The 26,994-nt window shown below is 44.5% G+C and overlaps 4 protein-coding genes across 4 annotated transcripts; all 4 read left to right on the top strand.

Moving 5' to 3' along the window:
* Positions 1–1,069: 1,069 nt before the first annotated feature.
* On the top strand, positions 1,070–2,005 carry LOC142829343 (olfactory receptor 5G9-like). Its single transcript, XM_075928833.2, has one exon. The coding sequence runs from the start codon at positions 1,070–1,072 to the stop codon at positions 2,003–2,005; it is 936 nt and encodes a 311-aa protein (XP_075784948.2).
* Positions 2,006–7,997: 5,992 nt separating this feature from the next.
* On the top strand, positions 7,998–8,942 carry LOC142829342 (olfactory receptor 5AR1-like). The gene has a single exon (XM_075928832.2). The coding sequence runs from the start codon at positions 8,004–8,006 to the stop codon at positions 8,940–8,942; it is 939 nt and encodes a 312-aa protein (XP_075784947.2). The 5' UTR covers positions 7,998–8,003.
* A 4,295-nt stretch (positions 8,943–13,237) lies between these two features.
* Positions 13,238–14,182, top strand: LOC102446621 (olfactory receptor 8U9-like). Its single transcript, XM_006130341.3, has one exon. The coding sequence runs from the start codon at positions 13,244–13,246 to the stop codon at positions 14,180–14,182; it is 939 nt and encodes a 312-aa protein (XP_006130403.3). The 5' UTR covers positions 13,238–13,243.
* Positions 14,183–24,395: 10,213 nt separating this feature from the next.
* Positions 24,396–25,334, top strand: LOC102446860 (olfactory receptor 8U9-like). Its single transcript, XM_006130342.3, has one exon. It carries the CDS (start codon positions 24,396–24,398, stop codon positions 25,332–25,334), a length of 939 nt encoding a protein of 312 aa, XP_006130404.1.
* Positions 25,335–26,994: the final 1,660 nt, after the last annotated feature.

Genomic DNA, 26,994 nt, shown 5'->3' with positions numbered 1-26,994 from the left:
CAGGGAGGTTGTGGAATCCCCATCTGTGGAGATATTTAAGAGCAGGTTAGATAAATGTCTATCAGGGATTGTCTAGACAGTATTTGGTGCTGCCATGAGGGCAGGGGACTGGACTCGATGACCTCTCGAGGTCCCTTCCAGTCCTAGTATTCTATGATTGCATCCTTCCATGTCACAGGAGGAAAGAATGGGCCAGTTAATCTCCAGGGTATGAGCTACACTGGAAGTGACTTTGGACCACTGAGCACATTAATGAGCTGTTGAGTCTCTCTGGACACAGGTATTCCCAGGTGCTTCAGGGAGCATGTGCCCTAGATCACAGATCGCACTATAAAACTTCTCAAATGCTCCGAACTGGTAGTTACTGTGGATGGGAAAACATCACCACGTCTCTCTCTCCTCAGGAGGTGGGAACTGTTGTCCCGCATCCCAGCTACACATGCACACATACAGCATGGAGATCAGCAGGTACTGAACTCAAAATATCCAGCACTAAAAAGAGCAGCCCAACTCCTAACCCTTGACAAAAAAGAACAACCCCTTTGTTTGGAAAAAATTAGGCAATTCTGTAGTCAGAGAAGCCAGTGTGTTCCTTTATATCTCTGGGTTTCAACACAAATGAAAGTAAATGCCAATATCAGATGATGAAAGGCTTCACAATATTCCAAGGCACAGAGCTCATTTCTCCCCAAAGAGGGAAGATTGCTCAAGGAGGGGTGAGAGTAAATGAGGGTCAAAGGCATAATCTCATCAGACTGAGATGTTTTTCACACTTCTACTCTCAAAGTAGTTTCAGAAGTCGCTGTTGCTTGGATTACTGAACAGGAATGTAGGTGAGTCCGGCCTGATTAGCCTGTGTATGTTTTTATCTGTACAGTGTGTGCATTGTATGGAACAATTGACACAACCAGCTGTGAACATCTGGTTCTGTGGACTAAGACCTGAATTGGTGTGCATTAAGAAACTGATCTCCGTTTTCTTCATTTACTTCACTATAGCAAAGGGGTAGGTTTCCTGCTTCATCCACTTGCCCACATCCCTTTAGCTGCCTGATCTCTGCTCAGAGAAGATGGAAGAGGGAAATCACTCAGTGGTGACTGAATTCATTCTCTCAGGACTGACAGATCATCCAGAGCTGCAGGTCCCCCTGTTTGTGTTGCTCCTACTGATTTATGCTCTCACTTTGGTAGGGAATGGGGGGATGATCTTGTTAATCATAACTGACAAACAACTCCACACCCCTATGTACTTTTTCCTCAGTATCTTGTCTGCTTGTGATCTTTTTTATTCCTCGACAATTGCCCCTAAGATGCTACTGAATTTTTTTGCGGAGAGGAAGAGCATTTCTTACACTGGCTGCTATGTGCAAATGTATTTGTTTACCTCTCTGGCAGACATTGAGTGTCTGTTGCTGGCTGTGATGGCGTATGACCGTTATGTGGCCATCTGTAATCCGCTGCTCTATATGGTCACCATGTCCAGACAGCGCTGTAACCTGCTTTTGGTTGGGGTGTGTGCTGTGGGGCTGGTAGATGCAATGATACACACTTGTTTGACATTTCGGTTGTCATTCTGCCGCTCCAATGTCATTGATCGTTTCTTCTGTGATATTCTCCCACTGCTGGCGCTCTCCTGCTCTGACGCACGTATCAACGAGATTGTGCTGTTCACCTTCATTGACTCTATTGTGGTGAGCAGCACTGTGAGTGTCCTCCTCTCCTATGTCTGTATCATCTATACCATCCTGAAGATCCGCTCTGCCGAGAGCCGGCGGAAAGCCTTCTCCACTTGCGCCTGTCACTTGACTGCGGTCATTATGTTTTATGGCTCTCAACTCTTCGTGTGTTTCCATCCCACTTTCACCTCTATGGAGGCAGACAATATAGCCTCTGTGTTTTACACGGTGGTCCTCCCCATGTTGAACCCTCTCATCTATAGTCTGAGGAACAGGGAGGTGAAGGATGCCCTAAGGAAAGCAATCAATGAACTCCGTGCCAAGTCTTGAATCTGATTAACTCAGTACAGCCTTATTAATGGGGAGTTGAATCAGGTGAATTCAATTCCCAACCCATTGTGATGGCATTTCGCACAGCCAATGGTGACCCTTTATTACATTGTCATTATTATTCATTTGTTTGTATCCCAACAAAGCCTTCAGGCTCTCTATAAGATCACAGTTTTTTTAAGCTCCTGTCCCAGCAAAATTCAATGAAGTACCTGTTTTACATGTATAAAACTATGTGATGTGCTTTGAAAGCATGAAGCTGTTTACATTGGGAAAGAAGAGGGGAACAGGAAATCTTTCCCCCCACTTCTTTGTAGTGGAGTTGGTTTGGGTTTGCAGTTATAAGTTTGACGTGTATGATTTCTGCAGCTGCCTGGTCGGGTGCTTAGAACAACATGGAAAAACACATTCTGTTCAACTCAACACAAATCTGAGGGTACGTCTCAACAGCAATGTTATTTTGGAATAACTGACATTATTTTGATGTAACACAGTGGCTATGTCTAGACTGGCATGATTTTCCGCAAATGCTTTTAACGGAAACGTTTTTCTGTTAAAAGCATTTGCGGAAAAGAGCATCTACATTGGCATGGACGCTTTTCCGCAAAAGCACTTTTTGTGGAAAAGCATCCGTGCCAATCTAGACGCGGTTTTGCGAAAGAAAGCCCCGATCGCCATTTTCGCCATCAGGGCTTTTTTGCGCAAAAGAGTTTTTAGCTGTCTACACTGGCCCTCTTGTGCAAAAACATTTCCAGAAAAGGGCTTTTGCCCGAACGGGAACGTCAAAGCATTTGTGCAAGAAGCACTGATTTCAGACAGTAGAACGTCAGTGCTTTTGTGCAAAATCAAGCGGCCAGTGTAGACAGCTGGCAAGTTTTTGCGCAAAGCGTCTGCTTTTGCAGAAAGACTTGCCAGTCTAGATGCAGCCAGTGTGCCTCCAGACAGCAAGCCCTTATTTTGAAATAACTGCCTGCTCTGTAGTCATGGACTAAGTTATTTGGAAATAATGTTGCTGTGCAGACGTACCATAAGAGAGTGGATCCTCACCACTCCATTAGTGATTTTAGGTTCTACAGGGAACATTCTGATAAGATGCTCCAGTATTTGCTTATACTAACAGTAAAGGTAGATAGGGTATGTCTACACTACCACCCTAGTTAGAACTAGGATGGTTAATATAGGCAACCGAAGTTGCAAATGAAGCCCGGGATTTGAATTTCCCGGGCTTCATTTGCATCTTGCCGGGCACCGCCATTTTTAGATGCCGGCTAGTTCGGACTCCGTGCCTGCGGCTACACGCGGCATGGACTAGGTAGTTCAGATTAGGCTTCCTATTCTGAACTACCGTTACTCCTCGTGGAACTTCAGTTGCCTACATTAACCACCCTAGTTCGAACTAGGGTGGTAGTGTAGACATACCAAGATACTTCAATGCCAGGCTCCCATATGATTTTATTCACTGTGAATATATTTTTTAAGGAATCAGTGTTATTAGCAATTTTATTTTTACTTTCCCTATTGAATGATGATACAATTCAAAATACTCCTTTCAGAGTGTAGGACCGGTATGAAATAAGAAAATAGGCTGGTCTGTACGATATGTAGCTGCCTCTCTTCAGCAGAACTCTCCAGAGGCAGTATTTTCCAAAAATACTCTCTAATTCAGGAAGCCTATGGACAGCTATAGGTCTCAAATTCTTTCTGCCTCCCTTTGCCCATCTGTGAATGGGAGTAACCAGATTTGCCAGCTTCATTGTAGGGTTCAGAACTGTTTGCAGGTCTTTCAATGGGCCTCATCAATGTAGTGCCTGTAAGCACCTTGCAAACTTCATTGCACGTCTCCTCAGAACGTGCATATTAGGAAGAACAGTATTACCTCCATTTTACAGATGATGAACTGAAGCACTGAGAAAGTAAATGCCTTGCTTTAAGGTCACAGAAGGTGTCCAGTTGTGTCAGGAACTGAGCCCCAAATTACAGAGTGCTACATGAATGTTCTACCTACTGGCATATATTTCTTTCACATGGCAATAGAGGAATAGTGATGTGTTGGAAACTGTTAAGGCCAGAACTTTGGCCTCCCACTGAACCTGGTGCTGCTGGCTATTTCTGAGTGAACAAGAGTTCTCTGAAAGGCCAATATTCAACCAGATACCAAAGTGCTTTGTAGGATTAAATCCTTATTTACAAGATCTTTGAAGCAACGATCTGTCTGCAAACTCCAAAGCCAGGTGTGTATGTTCTCCAGAGCTTGTAAAAACTGAACGAGTCGGTTTACTCTGAGTTTTTGTGTTGGTGACACAGAATGTGAAATCTTTGCCTGTTACCATAGAGCTCCACTGAAATCGCAAATGGTGGGTTCTAAACATTGGTGAAAAATCCCAGAGCCATCCAGTTGGTGTTTCACATCCCTTTGCATTTTCAGTGCTATCACTTGTGGCTTTGTGTGTGTGGGAGGGGAGGAGGCTTGCTGTCTGTGTCACTTTATTCCTTATTTGTACTGTTCTATATGGGTATGTCTACACAGCAGCCTTATTTTGGAATAACTAACGTTATTCTGAAATAACAAAGAGCACATTTACACTACAAGCCTTTATTCTGAAATAATGGCAAGATGGAAGACTTCTTCCTCTGATTCCTGGAACCCCCATTTCATGAGCAGTAAGGGAAATTGATGGAAAAGTGTTCTTACTTTGACTTCCTGCTGTGTAGACAGTGCCAAAAGCAAAATTAAGCTCTTTCAATTTCAGCTATGCAATTGACATTGCTTAAGTTGTAAAGCTTAATTTGCTTTTGGCCCTGCTATGTAGCTGTAACCTATGGTTACGTCTACACTGGCATGATTTTCCGGAAATGCTTTTAACGGAAAAGTTTTCCGTTAAAAGCATTTTCGGAAAAGCGCGTCTATATTGGCAGGACGCTTTTCCACAAAAGCACTTTTTGTGGAAAAGCATCCGTGGACAATCTAGACGCACGTTTCCGCAAAAAAGCCCTGATCGCCATTTTCACGATCGGGGCTTTTTTGCAGAAAAAAAATCTCTGCTGTCTACACTGGCCCTTTTGCGCAAAAGTTTTTCGGAAAAAGACTTTTGCCCAAACGGGAGCAGCATAGTATTTCCGCAAAAGCCCTGACAATCTTACGTGAGATCGTCAGTGCTTTTGCGGAAATTCAAGCGGCCAGTGTAGACAGCTGGCAAGTTTTTCCGCAAAAGCAGATGATTTTGCGGAAAAACTTGCCAGTCTAGACACAGCCTATGTGGGACTGTTAACAAGTGTGTTTATTCCCCCTCCCCCCCCTTTAGTCTCGATTCATGAATCCCTGCTCAAATCTTGTTTGCAACTCCTTACTGACTCTTGTAGCAGTCGGTACAACACCTGCCGAGATATCAATTGATACAGTGCTCCCGCTATTGGTGGAGGGGAGAGGAGAGCCTGGACCCACCCTCACTCACGGGCCCCAGCTCAGGGCTCTAAGGACAGGAACTATCTGCGGTCCTGTCCAGCTGACGGGGCTTCCCGCTAAAACACGCCAGCCCTCGGGCTATAATCACATACCCCACCCTGGACTGCTTCCTCTCCCCATTTTCTCCCAGTGACAGTCTGCCCGTTCACCCCTTTCTTCAGCGGTACTTCTGCCGGTTGTAAGACTCCCTCCCCTGCTTCCCAATACCTTCCATGCCTTCTTCGCACTCCGTGTCCTTCCTTCCCCAACTGTTTCTCCATTTTTAAACCTCCCACCCTCCATCCCAATGTTCCCATGTCCCCCCAACATAATCCCTTTGCCATCCCCCAGGCCTCGCCCCTTTTCCCTCCTGTCACTTCCAGCGTGGCCACGCTATAGCTGCAGCTCATGGTTCCCGCGGCCTCGGGGTGGTGGAACTGGCTCACGGCACGCAAACACCCCACACAGGCCACGTACCCGGCTCCCTGCGTCATGTACCTGGCTGAAGCCAGGCAGCTCGGAGTGCAGGGCATATTGTATGAATATTTGCCATGAGAGCATGACTATGTCTAGATGACTCCGATTCATTTAGAATCTAAAAGTTGACCTCTGTGTGCAGATAGTACTCCTGCAAGAGGGATAGTTTTGTGAACTGAATATGTCCATAGTACGCTAGTGTACTGGCAGATGGTTCATTTTTCGAGGGCAGCTTTCCTTGAAGATTTAATGCTCTGTGCTAGGAGTAGGTCATTAACTTGGGCCTCGGTTCCATATTTTAATGCTCTCAATTAATGGCCATGTGACTTGGTTTTATTTATTCAGGTATGTACAGCCTGCCACATTTTGGTGTCTTTAACAGCTTGAGTTGCGCAAAAGGATGATAAAACACATGGGCTCCATATTAAATAAAAATCTTAAGCCATACACATTAACGATTGCTTGTTTTACTATTCTTTTTTTTCTTCCATACAAATGAGCTTTTAATATTATATATTATTCATATTATATATCATATCTTGGTTTTCTGTTTGCACTGGTGGCACACACAGGCACAGCCCCTTGATATTAGCGCATAACAAAATCGAGTCTGCAGATAGATGGCAAACATGAGAGGAAACATGGTTGGTGTCCACGTTTTCAGAGCAGCACCCAATTCACAATGGAGATCAGAAGGGTCTATGGTCTCCGTGAAGCACCTATCTTTCTTGTTTTGGGGCATGACCTAGCAAGGGAAAAACATAGAATATCCTGGTGATTAGCACGTGAGAGAGAGAGAGACAGAGAGAGACAGCCCAGCCCAAGGAAGAGAACAAGGATATGTGGATACTGAAGCATCCTGTGGTATTTCAGCATCAGTCAGAAGCTTTCAGGATCCACAAACAAGAAAACCAATCAACACTTTCATTATCAGCTTCTCTCAGTACACAGCTTACGCTGTAAACAGCAGGACAAAATTAGCCCTAACATCATGCACCAGATCGCTGGCAAAATTGCATCATTTCATCCCAGAGGAGGAAAGAGTGGGCCAAATTAATCCACAGGGCATGAGTGACACTTCAGTTCACTGAGGGCATTAATTAGGTGCCGTGTCTCTCTGAGCTCAGATATTCCCAGTTGCTTCCGAGCTGGGATCATGGCTAGACCACAGATCTCTACATAAAACCCCACGAATGTGCCAAACTGGCAGTTTCTGTCAATGGAGAAACGCCACCACATCTCTCTCCTGTCAGCAGGTACGTGTGATTGTCCTGCATCACAGCCACACTCATCCATACACCAGGGTGATGAGCAAGTACTGCATTCAAGACCTCTAGCAATAGAAGCCGTAGCTCCAGCTCCTAGCTCATATGCTAAAGGAATGACTCTTTGGTTAGAAAAACAGGCAGTTACCTAGTCACTGAAACCAATGTGTTTTAGGGCATATTTGGGTTTTCATACAGCCTAATGCAAATGCCATTTTCGATGTGATAAAGCTTAAGTAGCAGAGCACACAAGCTTTACCCCAAACCAACATGCCGAGTCACTGAGCACTCCTTGCCCAAAGAGAGTAGAGAGATTGACACTCCTTTGCTCTTATCCCTTCTTGAGCTGAGGCATAATCCCATCACACTGAGATGGTTTCACCTTGGTTGTCTCAAAGCAGAGTCACAAGTTGCTGTTTGCTGGTAGGATTTGCGAACAAGGATGTTTGTGTGGGTGTATGTGACTAACCAGGGTTTCCTTGTATGTGTACAGTGTGGACACTGAATAGAATACCTGGCATGGCCATCTGTCAACATCTGGCTCGGATTAGTGAACAGGAGTATTTGTACTAAGGGTATAATTAACCTGCATGTCATTGTATGTGTTCAGTGTGTGCATTGCATGGAATAGCTGGGATGTCCAGCTGTGAACATCTGGCTCTCTTGAGTAATACATTCTCCAAAATGGTACTGGTGTCTATTAAGAAACTGATCTCCATTTTTCTTCCCTTATATCATTACAGACAAGGGATAAGTTATCAGAGTGATCCACCTACTGACATCCCTAGAGCTGCCTGATCTCAGCTCAGAAGAGATGGAAGAGGGAAATCACTCACTGGTGACTGAGTTCATTCTCTCAGGACTGACAGATCGTCTGGAGCTGCAGCTCCCCCTGTTTCTGTTGTTCCTACTGATTTATGTTACAACGCTGGTGGGAAATGGGGGGATGATCTTGTTAATCACTTTTGACCCCCGACTCCACACCCCCATGTACTTTTTCCTCCGGAGTTTGTCTTTCTGTGATCTCTGCTATTCCACAGTAATTGTCCCTAAGTTGTTACTGGATTTCTTAACCGAGAGGAAAAGCATTTCTTACACTGCCTGTGCTGTGCAAATATACCTCCTTGTCTCTTTTTCAGATACTGAGTGTCTCTTGCTGGCTGTGATGGCGTATGACCGTTACGTGGCCATCTGTAACCCACTGCTCTATAGCATCACCATGTCCAGGCAGCGTTGTAACCTGCTGGTGTCTGGGATGTGTGCTGTGGGGTTCATGGATGCACTGCTACAAACATGTTGTACATTCAGTCTGTCATTCTGCAATTCCAATGTCATCAACCATTTCTGCTGTGACATCCCCCCAGTGCTGGCGCTATCCTGCTCTGAAACTCACACCAATGAGATTCTAATGTTTGCCTCCATGTGCTACGTTGTAGCGACCAGCTTAGTCACCATCCTTCTCTCCTATGTCTGTATTGTCTCCACCATCCTGAAGATCAGCTCTGCCGAGGGCCGGCGCAAAACCTTCTCCACCTGCACTTGTCACTTAATCACGGTGGGCATGTTTCATGGCAGCCAGCTCTTCTTGTATTTACGTCCCTCCTCCAGCTATTCCCTGACCACGGACAAAATGGCCTTAGTGTTTTACACTGTGGTGATCCCCTTTTTGAACCCCCTCATCTACAGCCTGAGGAACAGGGAGGTGAAGGATGCCCTGAGGAAAGTAATCAATAAACTCCTAAGCCATCCATGAATTTTTTCACTAACTTCTGTTTTAGTGAGGAGGGGAGAAAACCAGGTCAGCTCAATCCCAGCCCTTTGCAATGTATTCTGGCAGAACCTGTCGTACTATTTTTAATTATTATATTATTACAAGTATCAGAGGGGTAGCCATGTTAGTCTGAAACTGTAAAAACAATGAGAAGTCCTGTGGCACCTTACAGACTAAAAGATTTATTAGAGCATAAGCTTTTGTGGGCAAAGACACACTTCATCAGGAGATCTCGTTATTATAAGTCCTCATTAGACTTCTGCCCCAGCAACATTCAAGGAGGTGCCTGTTTGACATGTATGATTATACTTGTGATGTGCTTTGAAAGCAAAGAGCTGTTTGTATTGGGAAAGAAGAGGGCAGCATCAAATCAGGCTTCCTCCTTTTGATAGCTGGTTTGTTTTCATTAGGCAATTGCAAGTGTGAACTGTGTGATTTCCATGGCTGAAGCAAAAGTTCTGCACATCCTCCTGCTACTGTGCAGCCTTTCCTGTGCTCCATGTGGTAGTGGTAGAGATTATCACCTGGGTTCTTTCCATGCACTAAGAAGGGAAAGATGTTTTCAGTCACACTGTGCTCCACTTAGGAAGGAACAATCAGTTTCACACATACAGAATGGGAAGCGACTGTCTGGGAAGGAGTACGGCAGAAAGGGATCTAGGGGTTATAGTGGACCACAAGTTGAATATGAGTCAGCAGTGTGATGCTGTTGCAAAGAAAGCAAACATGATTCTGGGATGTATTAACAGGTGTGTTGTGAGCAAGACACGACAAGTCGTTCTTCCACTCTACTCTGCGCTGGTTAGGCCTCAGTTGGAGTATTGTGTTCAGTTCTGGACATCGCATTTCAAGAAAGTTGTGGAGAAATTGGAGAGGGTCCAGAGAAGAGCAACGAGAATGATTGAAGGTCTAGAGAACATGACCTATGAGGGAAGGTTGAAGGAATTGGGTTTGTTTAGTTTAGAAAAGAGAAGACTGAGGAGGGAGGGGGACACATGATAGCAGTTTTCAGATATCTAAAAGGGTGTTATAAGGAGGAGGGAGAAAACTTGTTCATCTTGGCCTCTGAGGATAGAACAAGAGGCAATGGGCTTAAACTGCAGCAAGGGAGGTTTAGGTTGGACATTAGGAAAAAGTTCCTAACTGTCAGGGTGGTCAAACACTGGAATCAATTGCCTTAGGAGGTTGTGGAATCTCCATCTGTGGAGATATTTAAGAGTAGGTTAGATAAATGTCTATCAGGGATGGTCTAGACAGTAGCTGGTCCTGCCATGAGGGCAGGAGACTGGACTCAATGGCCTCTTGAGGTCCCTTCCAGTCCTAGTATTCTATGATTCTATGGCCTTTATTGTAAGTTAAGGAGACAACAAAAGAGGTAAAAGCAAGGTGAACATTTTCAAGAGAGCATGCTGTGTCTGTGCTTTGTCTTTGACACTCCACACTGAACTGAATCCAAACTAAGAAAGAAAGGGGGAGTTTTCTCTAGAAAACAAATTTTAAAAAAGATAAAACATAACAGAAAATCTGTCCTTTATCAGCAGGTTCTCTGTGGTTCTTGCTCTTAGCTTGGTCGAAAGATTCATAGACTCTGGAGTAGGGATTGTGGGAATGGAACGACTCATGCAATTGAGAGAGAAATGGACAGAGCTGATTTGTTTAGTTCACAGGGGCTTAGAAGATATTCATCTCAAAATTGATCCATATCGGAAAATTCCCTAAACATTTAGCCAATTTCCTTTGGGGAGGAAGAAAACATGTTACGTCTGAAAATTCCCTAAACATTTGGCAAATTGAAAACATTGACTCAAGAACATTGAGTCTTTAGAATCAAAGGAACCACTTTACACAATGAGAAAGGAACACTTTACACATGTCTTTTCCTTCCTGGCTATTCTTCGATGTAAAAGCAAAGACACTGCCAGGCTAGACTGACAACATGGATGGGACTGGAAGAAACAGTGATGCTCAATAAATATCTATTATTGCTTTGGTGAAGTCCTTGTTGTGCACTGAAATATTTGGGGAATGCTACTTGGGAACAGGATGTGCACCTGCCATTTTCTCATAATGAAATGACAGAATTTATATGAGCTGGTGTCCTGGAAGGTGCTGGACAATAAATGACACGTTTCATTCAGCATTACTAGGCCCCACGACCTAGAGATTAGTTCTTTGTGCTGTTGGGTTGTAAAGCAGCATGTTCATGATGCTGACAGAGATAGAGCCCAAGTGTGAGCTCTTTGTATAAGCTTGATGTCTATACCGATGTCTATATTCATCCGGGTGAAGAGGTAAAGACATTATGGAGAAGAAACATGTGTGACATCGGTACAGACCTGACTGTGTGAAATAATCACAGTTGCACCCAGCATTTATAATCTATAGTGCTCAGAACACATTACAGCGGAGTGTTAATACAATCCATTGTCCAAATAGATACCTGAGTGGTATCTATCAAGGAATGAAGCAGGGTTGAGTGGAGCACCTCCCTAAGGTGTAGTATCCCAGGGCCTGGGAGATAATTCCCAATCTCTTTTCCCAAGCTTGACCTGGCTTTGGGTAGAGAAAAGGATTTACTGTGAAAACAGTCACCAAGGGAGCCTTTTTATGATGTTGGGGATCTTCAACAGCTGGCACCTACCACTCAGACACACCTGGTTTGCTTGGCTGTGTCTATTGTCTCCAAACCATCCCAGCCCATGGAGCTAGAGGTGTCATCCATGGAAGCAACATTTTTGCCTCCCTGTGTCCTGCTGGCCCTAGCTCTCCAGCTGGGCCACAAGTTGTTCAGCTGCTTTTTGCTGCTGGCCACTTCCTCGGTGGCCTTTCCACTCCTCCAGGTCCCAGCCCAGGGATCCTAACAATTGCAGCCACAGATCATCTCAATGTAACTAAGCTGCATGGAGTTCCCTGGGCCACTTCCTCAGGGTCCCAGCTCACATTGAGCCTTTACCTCCTGGCAAATAGACCCAACCAGAATTGTGCATCTACTCCCCTGGTCCCTGCCTGCACTGAGCCGTCCAGGGTGCTGAAGTTCCATTCAGCCAACCTGCAGTTGAATGGCGCTACACTGACTAGGGATCTGGAGCGTTGACTTCTCAGAGTCTAGAGGAGTGGTCTCCAACCTTTTCAAGCACAAGATCTTTTTTTGAATTTACGTGCAATCCAAGATCTACCTCAAACCCAAACACCCTTGCCCCATTCTTTTGTGCCTCTTCTGTAAGGCCTTGCCCCGTTCACTCCATCCTCCCTCCCAAATCCTCCCTCACATTCACCAGGCTGGTTGGAGCAGAGAGTTGGGGGTGCAGGCTCTGGTCTTGTATTCAGGGGTCTGGAGTGCGAGAGGGGCTCTGAGCTGAGCTTGGGGCAGGCAGTTGCAGTGCCACAGGAGGTTCTGGGTGCAGGCTCTGCGAGGGCTTTTGGATGCAATAGTGCTCAGGACTAGGGCGGGGCTTGAGGTGCAGGAGGGGGTTCATGAATGAGGTAGGGTTTTGGGATATGGCCTCCAGCTGGGCACTGCATATGTCACATCAGTCAATAGCTTTTGGTGTCCAGAAACAACAAAACAAATCAACATTTGTTGATCAGTTCTACTCAGTACTGTAAACTGTGGGATGAAATTAGCCCTAAAATCATATTCCATAACTCTCGTAGAAACTGCATCATTTAATAACAGAGGAGGCAAATAAATTCCCAGGGTATGAGCTACACGTCAGTTCACTGAGTGCATTAATTAGTTGTGTCTCTGAGCTCAGGTATTCCCAGTTGCTCCAGAGATCATGTCCCATAGATCCCAGATCCCCCTATAAACCCCCCCCCCTCCGCAAATGCTCCAAAAAGGCAGATTCTGTCGATGGGGAAATGCTTCCGCATCTCCCACCTGTCAGGCTATACGTGCTGTTGTCCTCCATCACAGTCACACACACAGACACCACAGTAATCAGCAGGTTTTAACATCAAAACCTCCAGCAACAGAAGCCTCCGCTTCAGCCTCAGCTCCTACCAGTGTGTTCTAGGGCGTATTTGGCAGCAGTGTTCATATGGGGAGCAGGATTAATCTGTGTGTCACAGTATGTGTACAGTGTGTGCATTGTATAGAACAACAGGATTGTCCAGCTGTGAATACCTGGCTCTGTGGACTAAGCCCTTCACCAATCTTGTACTAATGTCCATTAAGAAACCGATCTCCATTCTTCATTTATTTTTTTACAGAGAAGGGATAAATTACACAAGCTGTTGACTTGCCCACATCCCTGTAGCTGCCAGATCTCAACTCAGACAAGATGGAAGAGGGAAATCACTCAGTGGTGACTGAATTCATTCTCTCAGGACTGACAGACCGTCCGGAGCTGAAGGTCCCCCTGTTTGTGTTGTTCCTACTGATTTATGTTGTCACCATAGTAGGGAATGGGGGGATGACCTTGTTAATCACGATTGATCCCCGACTCCACACCCCCATGTACTTTTTCCTCCGGAGTTTGTCTTTCTGTGATCTCTGCTATTCCTCAGTAATTGTCCCTAAGATGCTGCAGGATTTCTTAGCAGACAGAAAAAGCATTTCTCACGCTGCCTGTGCTATGCAAATATACCTCCTTGTCTCTTTTTCAGATACTGAGTGTCTCTTGCTGGCTGTGATGGCGTATGACCGTTATGTGGCCATCTGTAACCCACTGCTCTATAGCATCATCATGTCCAGGCAGCGTTGTAACCAGCTGGTGGCCGTGGTGTACGCTATGGGGTTGGTGGATGCAATGATACAATCATGTTGTATATTTCAGCTGTCATTCTGCCGCTCCAACATCATCAACCATTTCTGCTGTGACATCCCCCCATTGCTGCCACTCTCCTGCTCTGACACCAGCATCAGTGAGACTGCGATGTTTGCCTCCATATGCTACATTGTAGCCACCAGTTTAGTCACCATCCTCCTCTCCTATGTCTGTATCATCTCCACCATCCTGAAGATCAGCTCTGCCGAGGGCCGGCGCAAAACCTTCTCCACCTGCACTTGTCACTTGATCACAGTGGGCATGTTTCATGGCATTCAACTCTTCATGTATTTACGTCCCTCCTCCAGCTATTCCCTGACCACGGACAAAATAGCCTCAGTGTTTTACACGGCAGTGATCCCCTTTTTGAATCCCCTCATTTACAGCCTGAGGAACAGGGAGGTGAAGGACGCCCTGAAGAAAGTAATCAATAAATTCCTAAGCCATCTGTGAATTTTTTACATTGAGTTTGATTTGAGTGAGGAGGGGGGCAAACCAGGTCAATTCAATTCCCAGCAATGCATTTCAGGGGAGCCTGTTGTGGTATTGTTAAATATTATATTATTATTATTTATTTGTTTGTATTTCAACAAGGCCTCATTAGACTTCTGCCCCAGCAACATTCAAGGAGGTGCCTGTTTCACATGTGTATGTATATATGTGATGTGCTTTGAAAGCAAGGAGCTGTTTGTCCTGGGTAAGAAGGGGTAGCATCAAATCTAGCTTCCTCTTTAAGTGTGTGATTTCTGTGGTTGAAACAAAGAAAGTTTGGCACATCCTCCTGGTGTTTTGTGGTCCTTCACTTGCTCCAGGGGGAGGCTGTGGTAGAGATTGTCACCTGGTTTCTGTCCCTGCACTGTTAGGAGAAAGGCAATTTCATTCACCATGGCCTTTATTTTAAGGGAAAAACAAAAGATGTAAGATAAAGGGGACCATTTCTAAGAGAGTGCGGTGTGTGCTTTCTCTTTGAGGGTGTGTCTAGCTGTGCCAATCAGCAGTTTGTCGGCACAGCGCAGTAGTCTAGGCGAGGATCAGTTGACCCCAGAGCCCTTTGTTGTCAGATCCTTTATGTCTCGTGAAACGAGGCTTACAGGATCTGACAACAAAGGGCTCCGGGGTCGGGTGATCCCTGTCTAGACTACCACTCTGTGCCGACAAACATGTGATCGGCACAGCGTGGTGGCCATTTTGATGTAAATGAAGTGGCGATTATTTAAATTGCCGTTTCATTTTGCTATGTCTAGCAAAGTCATCTACATGGCTCCGTTGATGGAACCATGTAGTCTAGACACACCCTGAGAGTCTACACTGAACTGAATCCCAACTAGCACAAGAAGGCGAGTTTTCTCTACAGCATACATTTCAGACAGAAACTTGATACTTGTTCCTCACTAGAAGGTTCACTCTGAGTTCTGGCTCTCAGCCTTTTAGGAAAGATTCCTAGTCTCTGAAGAATAGGGACTGTGGGAATTGTACAGCTCAGAGGGCTGTAAGTGAGAAATGGACAGAGCTGGACCAAAAGCTGATTTTTGAGTTCATGGGGGGTTAGGAAATATTCATTTCAATCTGAACCATGTCTGAAAATTCCCTACACAATTGGTAAACATGGACCAAAATCTCCATTAGAAGCAAAGGCAACGTTTTACACAACCAGGAAATGGAGTATTTCTTTTCCTTCCTGGGTCTTGCTCAATGTAAAAGCAGTGAAAAATATTATCACCTGGTTTCTGTCCATGCATTGTTAGGAGAAATAAGATTTCATGAGCAAAATGGATGGGACTGGAAGAGACGGTGATGCTGCTCTTTTTCTTGTAAACGTTAGTCCAGTGGTTAGAGCACTCACATGGGATGTGGGAGATACAGGTCAGTCCCCCTCTGTCTAATCTGTTAAGACAGAGGGACTCCCACATTGCCGGACAATGCACTGGTGACTGATCCAGGATTGAACAGAGCCCATTCTCAGGACTAGTTGATGACAGTGCTATTACGTGAGCTAAGTTATGCTACTTCATGTTGGTGCAACTTAGTTTGATTGACAGTGGTGTCCATAACATGCTATGTCCACAGGGGAGTTACTTAACTGAAATAATGTAACTTACATCTCCTGATAACATTAGTATAGACAAGCCCCAAGAAAAATCCATGAGGGAAAACAGTCTCTGAGGGGAGTGGGGTACAGACATCGGTAGGCAAGTGCTCTCCCATTGACCTGGCTTGTCTTCTCCAGACTTGCTAAATTAACACCACTTCATTTATTGCAGCAGTGCCGGGTTAATCAGTTCTTTAGATCTAGCTCCAGTCTCTCCCATTGGACCTGTTGACTTTTGGTTGACCAACAGGAAGAACCACAGGTCCAGAAAGAGAGAGTGATTCTGTAGACTGGTTGCTAGGGGTACCCACCCAACGGGGGAGATGCTCATCTTCATGGCTCTGTTCCAAAGAGTATTCTATTACTTATCCTCAGCAGAACATATATGAAAAGAGAGACTGAGAGCAACCGAGACTGAAACAATACAGAAGTCAGTGGCTGTGGTTCATTATGGAGAGGCAGGAAACCGTAGTGTAGGGGTGGGGAAACTTTCTTGAGCTGGGGGCCACTGACCCACAGAAAAACCAGTCAAGGGCTGCACCCAAGTGAGAAGTGGAATAAAACCCTCACTGTGGCCCCCGACTAAGAAGGAGAAAGACACTTTCCTCATTCCCCTCACACACCAGAGCTTGTGGGGGCAGGCTAGTAGATGTTGTGAGCTCCAGCCCTGAGGGGGGAAGCAGAGAGGCTGGAGTGCCAGTACAAACTCCCCAATGCTGGAGGGGCACTGAGCCTCAGGGGCTGGAACCAGGCAAGCCGATGGCTCCTGGGCCTGAGGTTCCTCACCCCTGCCCTAGTACACGTCTTTCACCCGGAATTGGACAAAAACAGGTATTGGAACTGGATCTCCCACCTCACATGTGAAAACTGTAACAATTGGGTAAAAATGTAAAAAGGGAGGGTGTATCACTGCCTCCTACCTTTGACTGTCATGTGACCAGCAGCTAAATTCCTCCCCAGATACACGCACATGGTTTTGAGACAAAGTTACTAGGAGAATTTGTGAATTGTTTAAAGTGAACCAAAGCATCATTGTTTTGACAATAAATGATTAATCCAAAAAAATGCACCCATTTCTCGACTCCTTTGTGTCTTGGTCACTGCACCAAATGTTGACAATAAGGAAAATACGTTATGGAGCTTATGAATTTCCAAGCCCTTTCTACATCTTGCTACACACTGGATGAAGGAGCAGACCCTCAAAACTCTCACATTGGATGATCGCAGCTTCTGTAGGCAATATTAAAGAATTGACATGGTGATCCACTATCTGTTGACGTTTACACTAAAGGTGGTTTGATATTTCTCTCCTGGGGTGCCACATAATTTGATTACGCATACGTGCAAAATTAAATAAAATGACCATTTGTTTTAGCAACTTTTTCACTCTCATTATTTAATGCTGAGTAATTAAATATATTCCTATGAGAATTTAGAAATTGTTTGAAATATTTAAAAAAATCTGACAGTCTGTATAATATGTAGTTACCTCATCTCATTCCAACCACCCAGAAGCAGAGTTTTCAAAAGTTGTCACTAATTCAGGGTGCCTTTGGACACATTTGAAAATCTGGGTCTTATATTCTCTCTGCCTCCTTTTCCTCCCTATCTCTGAATGGAGGTAATTTTATTTGCCTGTTTTATAACAGGGGTCATAAAAGTTTGTAAGTTCTTATATGGCTCTTGTCAATGAAGTACTTCTGAGCACCTCAAAATGAGTATTGTATTGATTGTCAGAATTTCCATATTAGCTAGTGCAGCATTATCTCCATTATACAGATGAAGAACTGAAGGACCGAAAAAGTAAATATCTTCCTTCGTGAATGCACTAAAGGTAGGCAGTTGAGCTGGGAACTAAGCTTCAAATTACGGAGTGCTAGACTAAGTCTCTACCTACTGGACAAACTTTCCTACTCGTGACAGTATAGAGATAGTAGTGTAAAACCAATATGTAAGAGCGGCAACAGAGCCCCTCATTCTTTATATAAGGATCATAATCTGCTGATCATCATTGTCATGGTGTAATACGTGTATGTAAAATAAAAAGATCCTACTGTATAACATTACTGAGTTCCTCATAGACAAAAGGCAAACTGATGTCACAGCTAAGTGTCAATCAAATCAAATTATATCGCAGCTGGTTACAGGACCATTCTTGGGCAGGAAGAATGGTATAAGTAGGAAATCTACATTTTGATATACTGATGGGGTTTTCTGTCCCCTCAGACTTTTGTCCCTTGAACTCCCAGCTAGAGATGATCCTTGCCCAACAGAAATAGGACTATAACAGGCAAAGGCAAAGGCAAATGCCCAAGCTCCTCTTCATCCCTTTATTTCTGCTCATCACATCTACACATCTGAAGGAAAATAAAGGAAAGGAGTCTGGCTGGAAGGCGTCCAGCTAGTAAAATTGCAAAAGCAGGTGGTAAGAGAAATCTTTCCTAAGCTAGGCATGAATTGCATTTTAATTTTTATTCCTTTTTAACAAATTTTCAGTTTTCTGTCTCATTATTGTTATTATTGAGGCTCTTCTGGTTTTGTACTGAAATATTTGGGAACCTCCACTTGGGAACGGGATTGGCACAGGCCATTTCCTCATAATAAAAGGACAGACTTTATATGAGTGGGTGTTGTGCAAGAGGTGCTGGACAGTACAAGACACACATTCCATTCAGCATCAGTAGGCCCTGTGACCTAGAGGTTAGTGCTCTGTGGTGTTGTGTTGAAAAGCAGCATGTTCACAAAGCTGCCAGAGGTAAAGCCCAGGTGTGATCTCTTGATGGCTAGTCTTGATGTCTAGACTAATGTCTAGATGAAACCAGGTGAAGGGGAGAAGGCACCGTGGAGAAGAATTGTGTGTGACATTGGAACAGACCTGAAAGTGTGAAATAGTCACAGTGACACCCAGCATTTATAGTCTATAGCTCTCAGAATATGTTACAGCTGAGTGTTAATTTAATATAATCTATTGTCCTAATAGAGCACCTGAGATATATGGTGTTTAAAAGATTTGCCCAAAATTTCTTTGTTTGGAGTAGTGGTTTTGAGAGCAGACCCCAAATCCTATGTACCAGGGCCTGGCGCATATTACCTTGGGTATGTTGTGGGTCAGTCTTATTCTGACACATACAGAATGGGAAGCGACTGTCTAGAAAGGAGTATGGCAGAAAGGGATCTAGGGGTTATAATGGACCACAAGCTGAATATGAGTCAGCAGTGTGATGCTGTTGCAAAAAAAGAAAACATAATTCTGGGATGCATTAACAGGTGTGTTGTGAGCAAGACATGAGAAGTCATTCTTTTGCTCTACTCTGCACTAGTTAGGCCTCAGTTGGAGTATTGTGTCCAGTTCTGGGCACCGCATTTCAAGAAAGATGTGTCGAAATTGGAGAGGGTCCAGAGAAGAGCAACAAGAATGATGAAAGGTCTAGAGAACATGACCTATGAGGGAACGCTGAAGGAATTAGGTTTGTTTAGTTTAGAAAAGAGAAGATTGAGGGGGGACATGATAGCAGTTTTCAGATATCTAAAAGGGCGTCATAAGGAGGGGGGAGAAAACTTGTTCATCTTGGCCTCTGAGGATAGAACAAGAAGCAATGGGCTTAAACTGCAGCAAGGGAGATTTAGGTTGGACATTAGGAAAAAGTTCCTAACTGTCAGGGTAGTCAAACACTGGAATAAATTGCCCAGGGAGGTTGTGGAATCCCCATCTGTGGAGATATTTAAGAGTAGGTTAGATAAATGTCTAACAGGGATGGTCAAGACAGTATTTGGTCCTGCCATGAGGGCAGGGGACTGGACTTGATGACCTCTTGAGGTCCCTTCCAGTCCTAGTATTCTATGATTCTATATCCTCAGCTATAGCAGTGATACTCCATTATTGCTTTGCTAAAATTACTGGCATTTATCTGGAGTTATACCAGATGAGTCTGGGCTGGGATATCTACGCCAGCACTGGGAAATTACGTAGGCAGAAGTTTGGAGAGCTGACCAACAAATTTACTGGGACACATTCATCACATTCTAGTATCATATTAAAAAGCCCTCATGAGGGAGACAACGCTCCATGCCAGCTGATGCTCTGGCCCTCTGTGTCCAATTTCCACAAGAAAAGACGTGGTAAAAACACTAATTGCACGGGCTCTGCACAGCAGGTCTCCTGGGAGCAAAGATGCTCCAGGGAGCAAATCTCAAAGCCATCAAAGCCACATTTAACACCTTCTACCTCAGGCAGCAGCTCCAGGGACATGAAGGGTACCGTTGGCATGGTTACCCCACAGGGAAAGGCTCAACTCTCCGTGTTGGATTTTTGGGTTCTGACCTGGTCCCGCTTGCATCCTTCTCAGCCCATTGTAGGCAGGAATCACAAAGTGATGCCACCAAGTCATAGGCAAAAGGGTCAGCTGTTTGAGAGTGTTTTGGACTTTCACTGGAATGGAAGTGAGCCATTCACAGAATCATAGAACACCCGAAATAGAAGGAAACCCAAGAAGTCACCGAGTCCTCTGCCCTGCACTTGTGGCAGGACCAAGCACCATCCCTGACAAGTGTTTGTCCAACCTGCTGTTACAAATTTCCAATAATGGAGATTCCACAGCCTCCCTTGGCAAATTATTCCAGTGTTTCACCACCCCGACGTAGTAAGGTAAAGGCCTAAAACATAAGCCCATGCAGGCCTGGCCTGAGGAGATGAGGCCTAGCTAACAATGGACAAAACATGGCTAACATAAAGCAGAGCTAAGCTGTGAGCAAGAGGCAGGCCTCAGCTCACAGAACTTGGCAAGAACAGGGCTGAGAGCACGAAACACTAATTGGTGCTAGGTACTGACTGCAGAACAATAATTGGTATTGGTCATAAGTGGAAAGCACATAGTATCACTAGCTCATTAAAGACCTTGGTACCCACTCCCCACAGATACAGACTCGGGTTAAAGAAAGGGTCTAAAATGGCAGCATGATGGATAGAGATGATCTAATCAAATCATGAAGTACAGGGTGATGGGTGGTCACCTGATAACGTCAGAGGATGGTAACCTGACAACATCATTGTGACTTGTTGTACCTGTATATAAGGTGGTGTCTTCAGGGGACAGTCTTTGTATGATTGGGAGGGCAGTGTAAATTTCCCACTGACTGAGTCATTCCATTGTGGCAAATACATGTGTGTAGTGGTCTTTGCCCATGAAAGCTTATGCTCCAACACTTCCCTTAGTCTATAAGGTGCCACAGGACTCCTCGCTGCTTTTGCAGATTCAGACTAACATGGCTACCCCTCTGGCAATTAAGATAGTAGCTGAAGTTGCATATCTTAGGCTGTGTCTAGACTACATGCCTCTGTCGGCAGAGGCATGTAGATTAGACACATTGGCAAAGGCAAATGAAGCCGCGATTTAAATGATCGCGGCTTCATTTACATTTACATGGCTGCCGCGCTGAGCTAACAAACAGCTGATCAGCTGTTTGTCCACTCAGCGCGCTAGTCTGGACGCTCCCCTGCCGACATCAAAGCCCTTTGTCGGCAGCCCCGTTATTCCTCGTGGGATGAAGTTTACCGGGGCTGCCGACAAAGGGCTTTGATGTCGGCAGGGGAGCGTCCAGACTAGCGCGCTGAGCGGACAAACAGCTGATCAGCTGTTTGTCGGCTCAGCGCGGCAGCCATGTAATTGTAAATGAAGCCACGATCATTTAAATCGCGGCTTCATTTGCCTTTGCCAAAACAACAAATCGACATGCCTCTGACGACAGAGGCATGTAGTTTAGACTTACCCTTAATGTGAATGTATCCCCTAGAGTAGACCAGGCCTCACTCATTTTTGTTGACCTTCTCTGGATCATCTCCAATTTGTCCACCTCTTTCCTGAAACTTGGTGCCCAGAACGGGATACAGTAGTTCAGTTGAGGCCTACTCAGCACAAATTAGAGTGGAAGAATCCCTTCTAATGACCCTTTGATAACTAGTTTCTGGGAACAGTTATGCACCCACCTTAGTATTGCCCCAACTAGGTTGTGGTTACCTAGTTTATTAATGATACTGTCACGCTAGACTGTATCAAATACTTTACTGAAATCAAGGTGTAAAACACCTACCTCTTCCCCCTCATCCACAAGCCCTGTCATGCCTTTCTGAGAGGAGAAATATTAACTTTTCTCAAGACATTAGCCAATAACAACAAAGAACTGTTGGGGAAGGGAGAAAAGTGACAGAGAACGTCTACACCAAATCCTCTCTAATGACTCAGTTCTGGTGCTACAGCAGTACCATAGTTTAGATGCTTTTTCACATATATGAAATCTACATCCACATCACTGAGAGGTTCTATTGAGGCCAAGGGATAAATAACTCTCCCTCATGGGGTTTGAAAAATTCTCCTCCTTTGTCAGTCAGAAGTCAGTTGGTCTAATTTTTCAGCATAAGCAAGACCTCAGAGAAGCTAATGATGGAAAAGACCAGTTGGCGCTCATTTGATTTTCTTGACACATGGATAAGGGCATCAATTTGCCTTTTGTCTCTGAGCAACTGCTTTGTTCTGGCTTCTCTAATCTCAAAACATCTCACTAATATTTTAGAGTAGAATCTTGTAACTTTACACTCCATGTTGCAGCACACAATTCACAAGGACAATGATGATCAGCGGGTTATGAGTATTCAAAGGACACCTTACAAGGCATACTTTGTACAAAATTAACCATAATCGTGCAGAAGGGTGAGAATAATTGTACAGACATTCACAATTACAAAATGATTTCTTATGCCTCTAATTTGCTTGTGGTTCTTGCCTTTAATTTAAGCAGCAGCAAATGGACTAAAAGTAAAGGAGTCAATTGCGACAGCCTCACATTTGAGACAGGCCTTTATATGTGCAACCAAAACAAGGGATCATACGATGGCTCTGTATGCAATTTGAAGTGTATCTTCAAAGAGGGAATTCACTAAGTTCTCTTGAGTAGTTCAAATACCAGTATTGGAAGCTATTTCTGAGACCTATATGGTGAATCTGAAGAAGGTTGCATTACAGCATAGAATGAGCGTCGAGAAGTCCTGTGGCGCGTTATAGACTAACTGAAGTGTTGGAACATAAGCTTTCGTGGACAAAGACCCACTTCGTCAGATGCATGTCAAGACGAAATGGGTCTTTGCCCACGAAAGCTTATGCTCCAACACTTCAGTTAGTCTATAAGGTGCCACAGGACTCCTCACCGCTTTTGCAGATTCAGACTAACACGGCTAACCCTCTGATACTCGACAGCATAGGATGAGGGGTTGGATACCGCTTTCTCACATGCCATCAGAAGCAAAAATGTTCTATTTGATGGAGCAGGGGGCTGGCACTTGGTAATGTGGTAGTCTGGTCTATAGAGGAGAGTGATAATATGAGGGCCTTTGTGTTAATTTTGTATCGTAATATCAAGTTTTCAGTCATGAACTTTCAATATCCACCATCAAAAAACCAAGTTAACAATTTCTTGATAGGTTCTACTCAGAAACCAGGGTGGACTGAAAACTGCAGGAATAAATTATCCCAAACTACAAACTCCATATCTCTGAAGAAATTGCATCATTTAATCACACAGGAGGAAAGAGGGGGGCGAATTAATCCCCAAAGCATGAGCTACACTACAAGTCGCTGGGCACAATAATTAGATGTTGTTTCTCTCTGAGCTCAGAATTCCCAGTTGCTAATGGGATAACGTCTCATAGATCACAAATCTCAGTATAAAAGCGCCCAAATTCTCTAATCTGTCAGTTTCTGTCGATGAGGAAACAACGTCACTTGTCTCTCCTCAGCAGGTCCATGCTGTTGTCCTGCACTACAGACATAGACAGTACACAGACACACACCATGGTGATCATCAGGTTTGAGTTCAAGAACTCCAGTTCTAAGAACCTCATCCCTACCATTTGAGGTAAAGGAGCGACCACTTTGACAGTGAAAAACAGCTGGAAGCCAGTGCATTGCTTTATGTCTTTGGATTTCCATACAGATTAATGTAAATGACATTATTAGATACCAAAAAGCTTACTGAGCACAGCGCACAAGCTTTACCCTGAACGGACATGTTGAGCCACAGAGCTCCCATGCCAAAAAGAGAGAAAGATTGGCTCTCGTTTCACTCTGAAATGAGAAACAGCAGTGAGATGAATTACTGATTGCTGCTCAGATTAGTGAACAGGCTTGTTCTTTGTGGGAGGGTGTTCATCTGCATGTCCTTGTATTTGTACAGTGTGTCCATTGCATGGAACAACTGGAAAGACGAGCCGTGAACCTCTGGCTGCATAGAATTAACTCTTCCCCGATTTGGTACCAGCGTCCATTAATAAACTGATCTCTCGTCCTTTTCTTCGTTACTACAGAACATCAATGTGCCCCTGTAGCTGCCGGATCTCTGCTCACAGGAGATGGAAGAGCTGTGAACATCTGGCTGTACGGAGTAATACATCTCCCGAAATGGTGCTGGTGTCTGTTAAGAAACTGATCTCCACATTTCTTCACTTACTTCATTACAGAGAAAGGATAAGTTGCCTGAGCCATCCACCTACCCACATCCTTGTCACTCTCTGATCTCGGCTCAGAGGAGATGGAAGAGGGAAATCACTCGGTGGTGACTGAGTTCATTCTCTCAGGACTGACTGATCGTCTGGAGCTGGAGGTCCCCCTGTTTTGGCTCTTCCTATTGATTTATGTTGTCACCATAGTAGGGAACGGGGGGATGATCTTCTTAATCACGATTGATCACCGACTCCACACCCCCATGTACTTTTTCCTCCGGAGTTTGTCTTTCTGTGATCTCTGCTATTCCTCGACAATCGTCCCTAAGATGCTGCAGAATTTCTTAGCAGAGAGGAAAAGCATTTCACACCTGGCCTGCACTGTCCAAATATACCTCCTAGTCACTTTTTCAGATGTAGAGTGTCTCTTGCTGGCTGTGATGGCATATGACCGTTATGTGGCCATCTGTAACCCGCTGCTCTATAGCATCACCATGTCCAGGCAGCTTTGTAACCAGCTCGTGGCTGGGGTATGCGCTGTGGGGTTGGCAGATGCAATGATACAAACATGTTGTACGTTCCAGCTGTCATTCTGCAGCTCCAACATCATCAATCATTTCTGCTGTGACGTCCCTCCGCTTCTGCCCCTCTCTTGCTCTGACACCAGCATCAGTGAGATTGCGATGTTTGCCTCCATATGCTACGTGGTAGCGACCAGCTTTGTGACAATCCTCCTCTCCTACGTCTGTATCGTCTCCACCATCCTGAAGATCAGCTCCGCCGAGGGCCGGCGCAAAACCTTCTCCACCTGCGCTTCCCACTTGTGCGCGGTGGGCATGTTCCATGGCTGTCAATTCTTTCTGTATTTACGTCCCTCCTCTAGCTATTCCCTGACTACGGATAAAATAGCCTCAGTGTTCTACACAGTGATGATCCCCATGTTGAACCCCCTTGTCTACAGCCTGAGGAACAGGGAGGTTAAAGATGCCCTGAGGAAAGCAGTGAATAAACACCTAAGCCATCTGTAAATCTATTTCACTGAGTTCTATTTTAGTGATCAGGGGAGCGAATGAGGTTAATTCAATTGCCAGCCAATTGCAATGTATTTCTGCAGAACCTATCATGGTATTGTTAATTATTATATTGTTGTTATTATTCCAATAAGGCTTCATTAGACTTTTGCTCCAGCAAAATTTAGGGAGGCACCTGTTTGACATGTGTGAGTATATATGGGACATGCTTTGGAAGCATGGAGCTGTTTGAACTGGGAAAGATGAAGGCAGCATCAAATCTAGCTCCCTATTTTTGTAGCTGGTTTGGCTTCATAATGTTATTGCAAATATGAACTGTGTGAGTTTGACACATCTTCCCTCTACCCTGAAGCTCTACATTTGCTCCATGGGGTTGTGGTAGAGACCGTCACCTGGTTTATGCAGTAGGAGGAGAAAGGAGATTTCAATGATCCTCCTTCATCTGAAGAAGTCAGTTGCACCCTCAAATGCTCGTGATACCAGCTACATTTTTTTGTTAGTTTCTAAGTGGCTGCAGGACTATTCATTGTTTTTCATGGGTCTTTTTCAGTCACTGTGGTCTTTATTTCATGTTAAGGGGACAACAAAATGAAGAGCCAGGGGAACATTTCCAAGAAACAGCAACATGTCTTTGCTTTCTCTTTAAGGGTATGTCTAGACTACAGGGTTTTGTCAACAGAAGTTTTGTCAACAGATTCAGTCGACAAAGCTTCTGTCAACAAAGAGCGTCTAGACTGCAGCCAGTTCTGTTGACAAAGCAAGTCGCTTTGTCGACATAACAGTGTGGACGCAAAGGACAGTGTAGATGCAATAATGCCTTCTATTGACAGAACTCTGTCGACAAAAGGTGTTATTCCTCGTAGAATGAGGTTTACATACGTCGACAAAACTGCTGAGTTCTGTCGATGTTATGTTGACATAACTCAAAGGCAGTGTGGACACAGGTATAGTTTTGTCGACAAAAGTCCACTTTTGTCAACAAAACCCTGTAGTCTAGACACACCCTGAGAGTCCTCACTGAACTGAACCCAAACTAGCACAGAAAGGGGGAATATTCTCTCCAACATACATTTTAAAAAAAACCAGATAACTCATGACACTTTGTCCCTCATCAGCATGTTTACTATGGCTTTAGCTTTTAGTTAGGTTGGAAAGATTCACAGACTCTGAAGAGTAGGGATTGTGGGAATTATACGGCTCAGGAGACAGAGAGAGAGAAATGGATAGAACTGAGCCAAGAGCTAATTTCTGGAGTTCACAGGGGCTTAGGAAATATTCATTTCATCCTGAACCACAGCTGAAAGTTCCCTAAATGTGGAACAAATTTCCTTTGGGGAGGAAGAAAACATTTTACAACAGAATAGTTCCTAAATATTTGACAACTTGAAAACATTCCCCATAACGTTCATTAGAACCAAAAGAATCTTTTTACACAGCTAGAAATGGCATGTCTTTTCCTTCCTGGGTATTCTTCAGTGTAAAGCAAAGACACAGAAAGGCTAGACTGACAAAATGGATGGGACTGGAAGTGTTAGTGATGCTGCTGCTTTTCTTGTAAGTTTCAATGCAGTGATTGGAGCACTCACATAGAATGTGGGAGATGTAAACCAATTCCCCTCTGTCCAATCTCACATGGGATGTGGGAGATGCAGGTCAA

The sequence above is a fragment of the Pelodiscus sinensis genome, chromosome 5 (assembly GCF_052426305.1).
Source record: "Pelodiscus sinensis isolate ZL-2025 chromosome 5, ASM5242630v1, whole genome shotgun sequence".
Taxonomy (NCBI): Eukaryota; Metazoa; Chordata; order Testudines; family Trionychidae; genus Pelodiscus; species Pelodiscus sinensis.
This window is presented reverse-complemented; position numbering and strand designations above follow the sequence as displayed.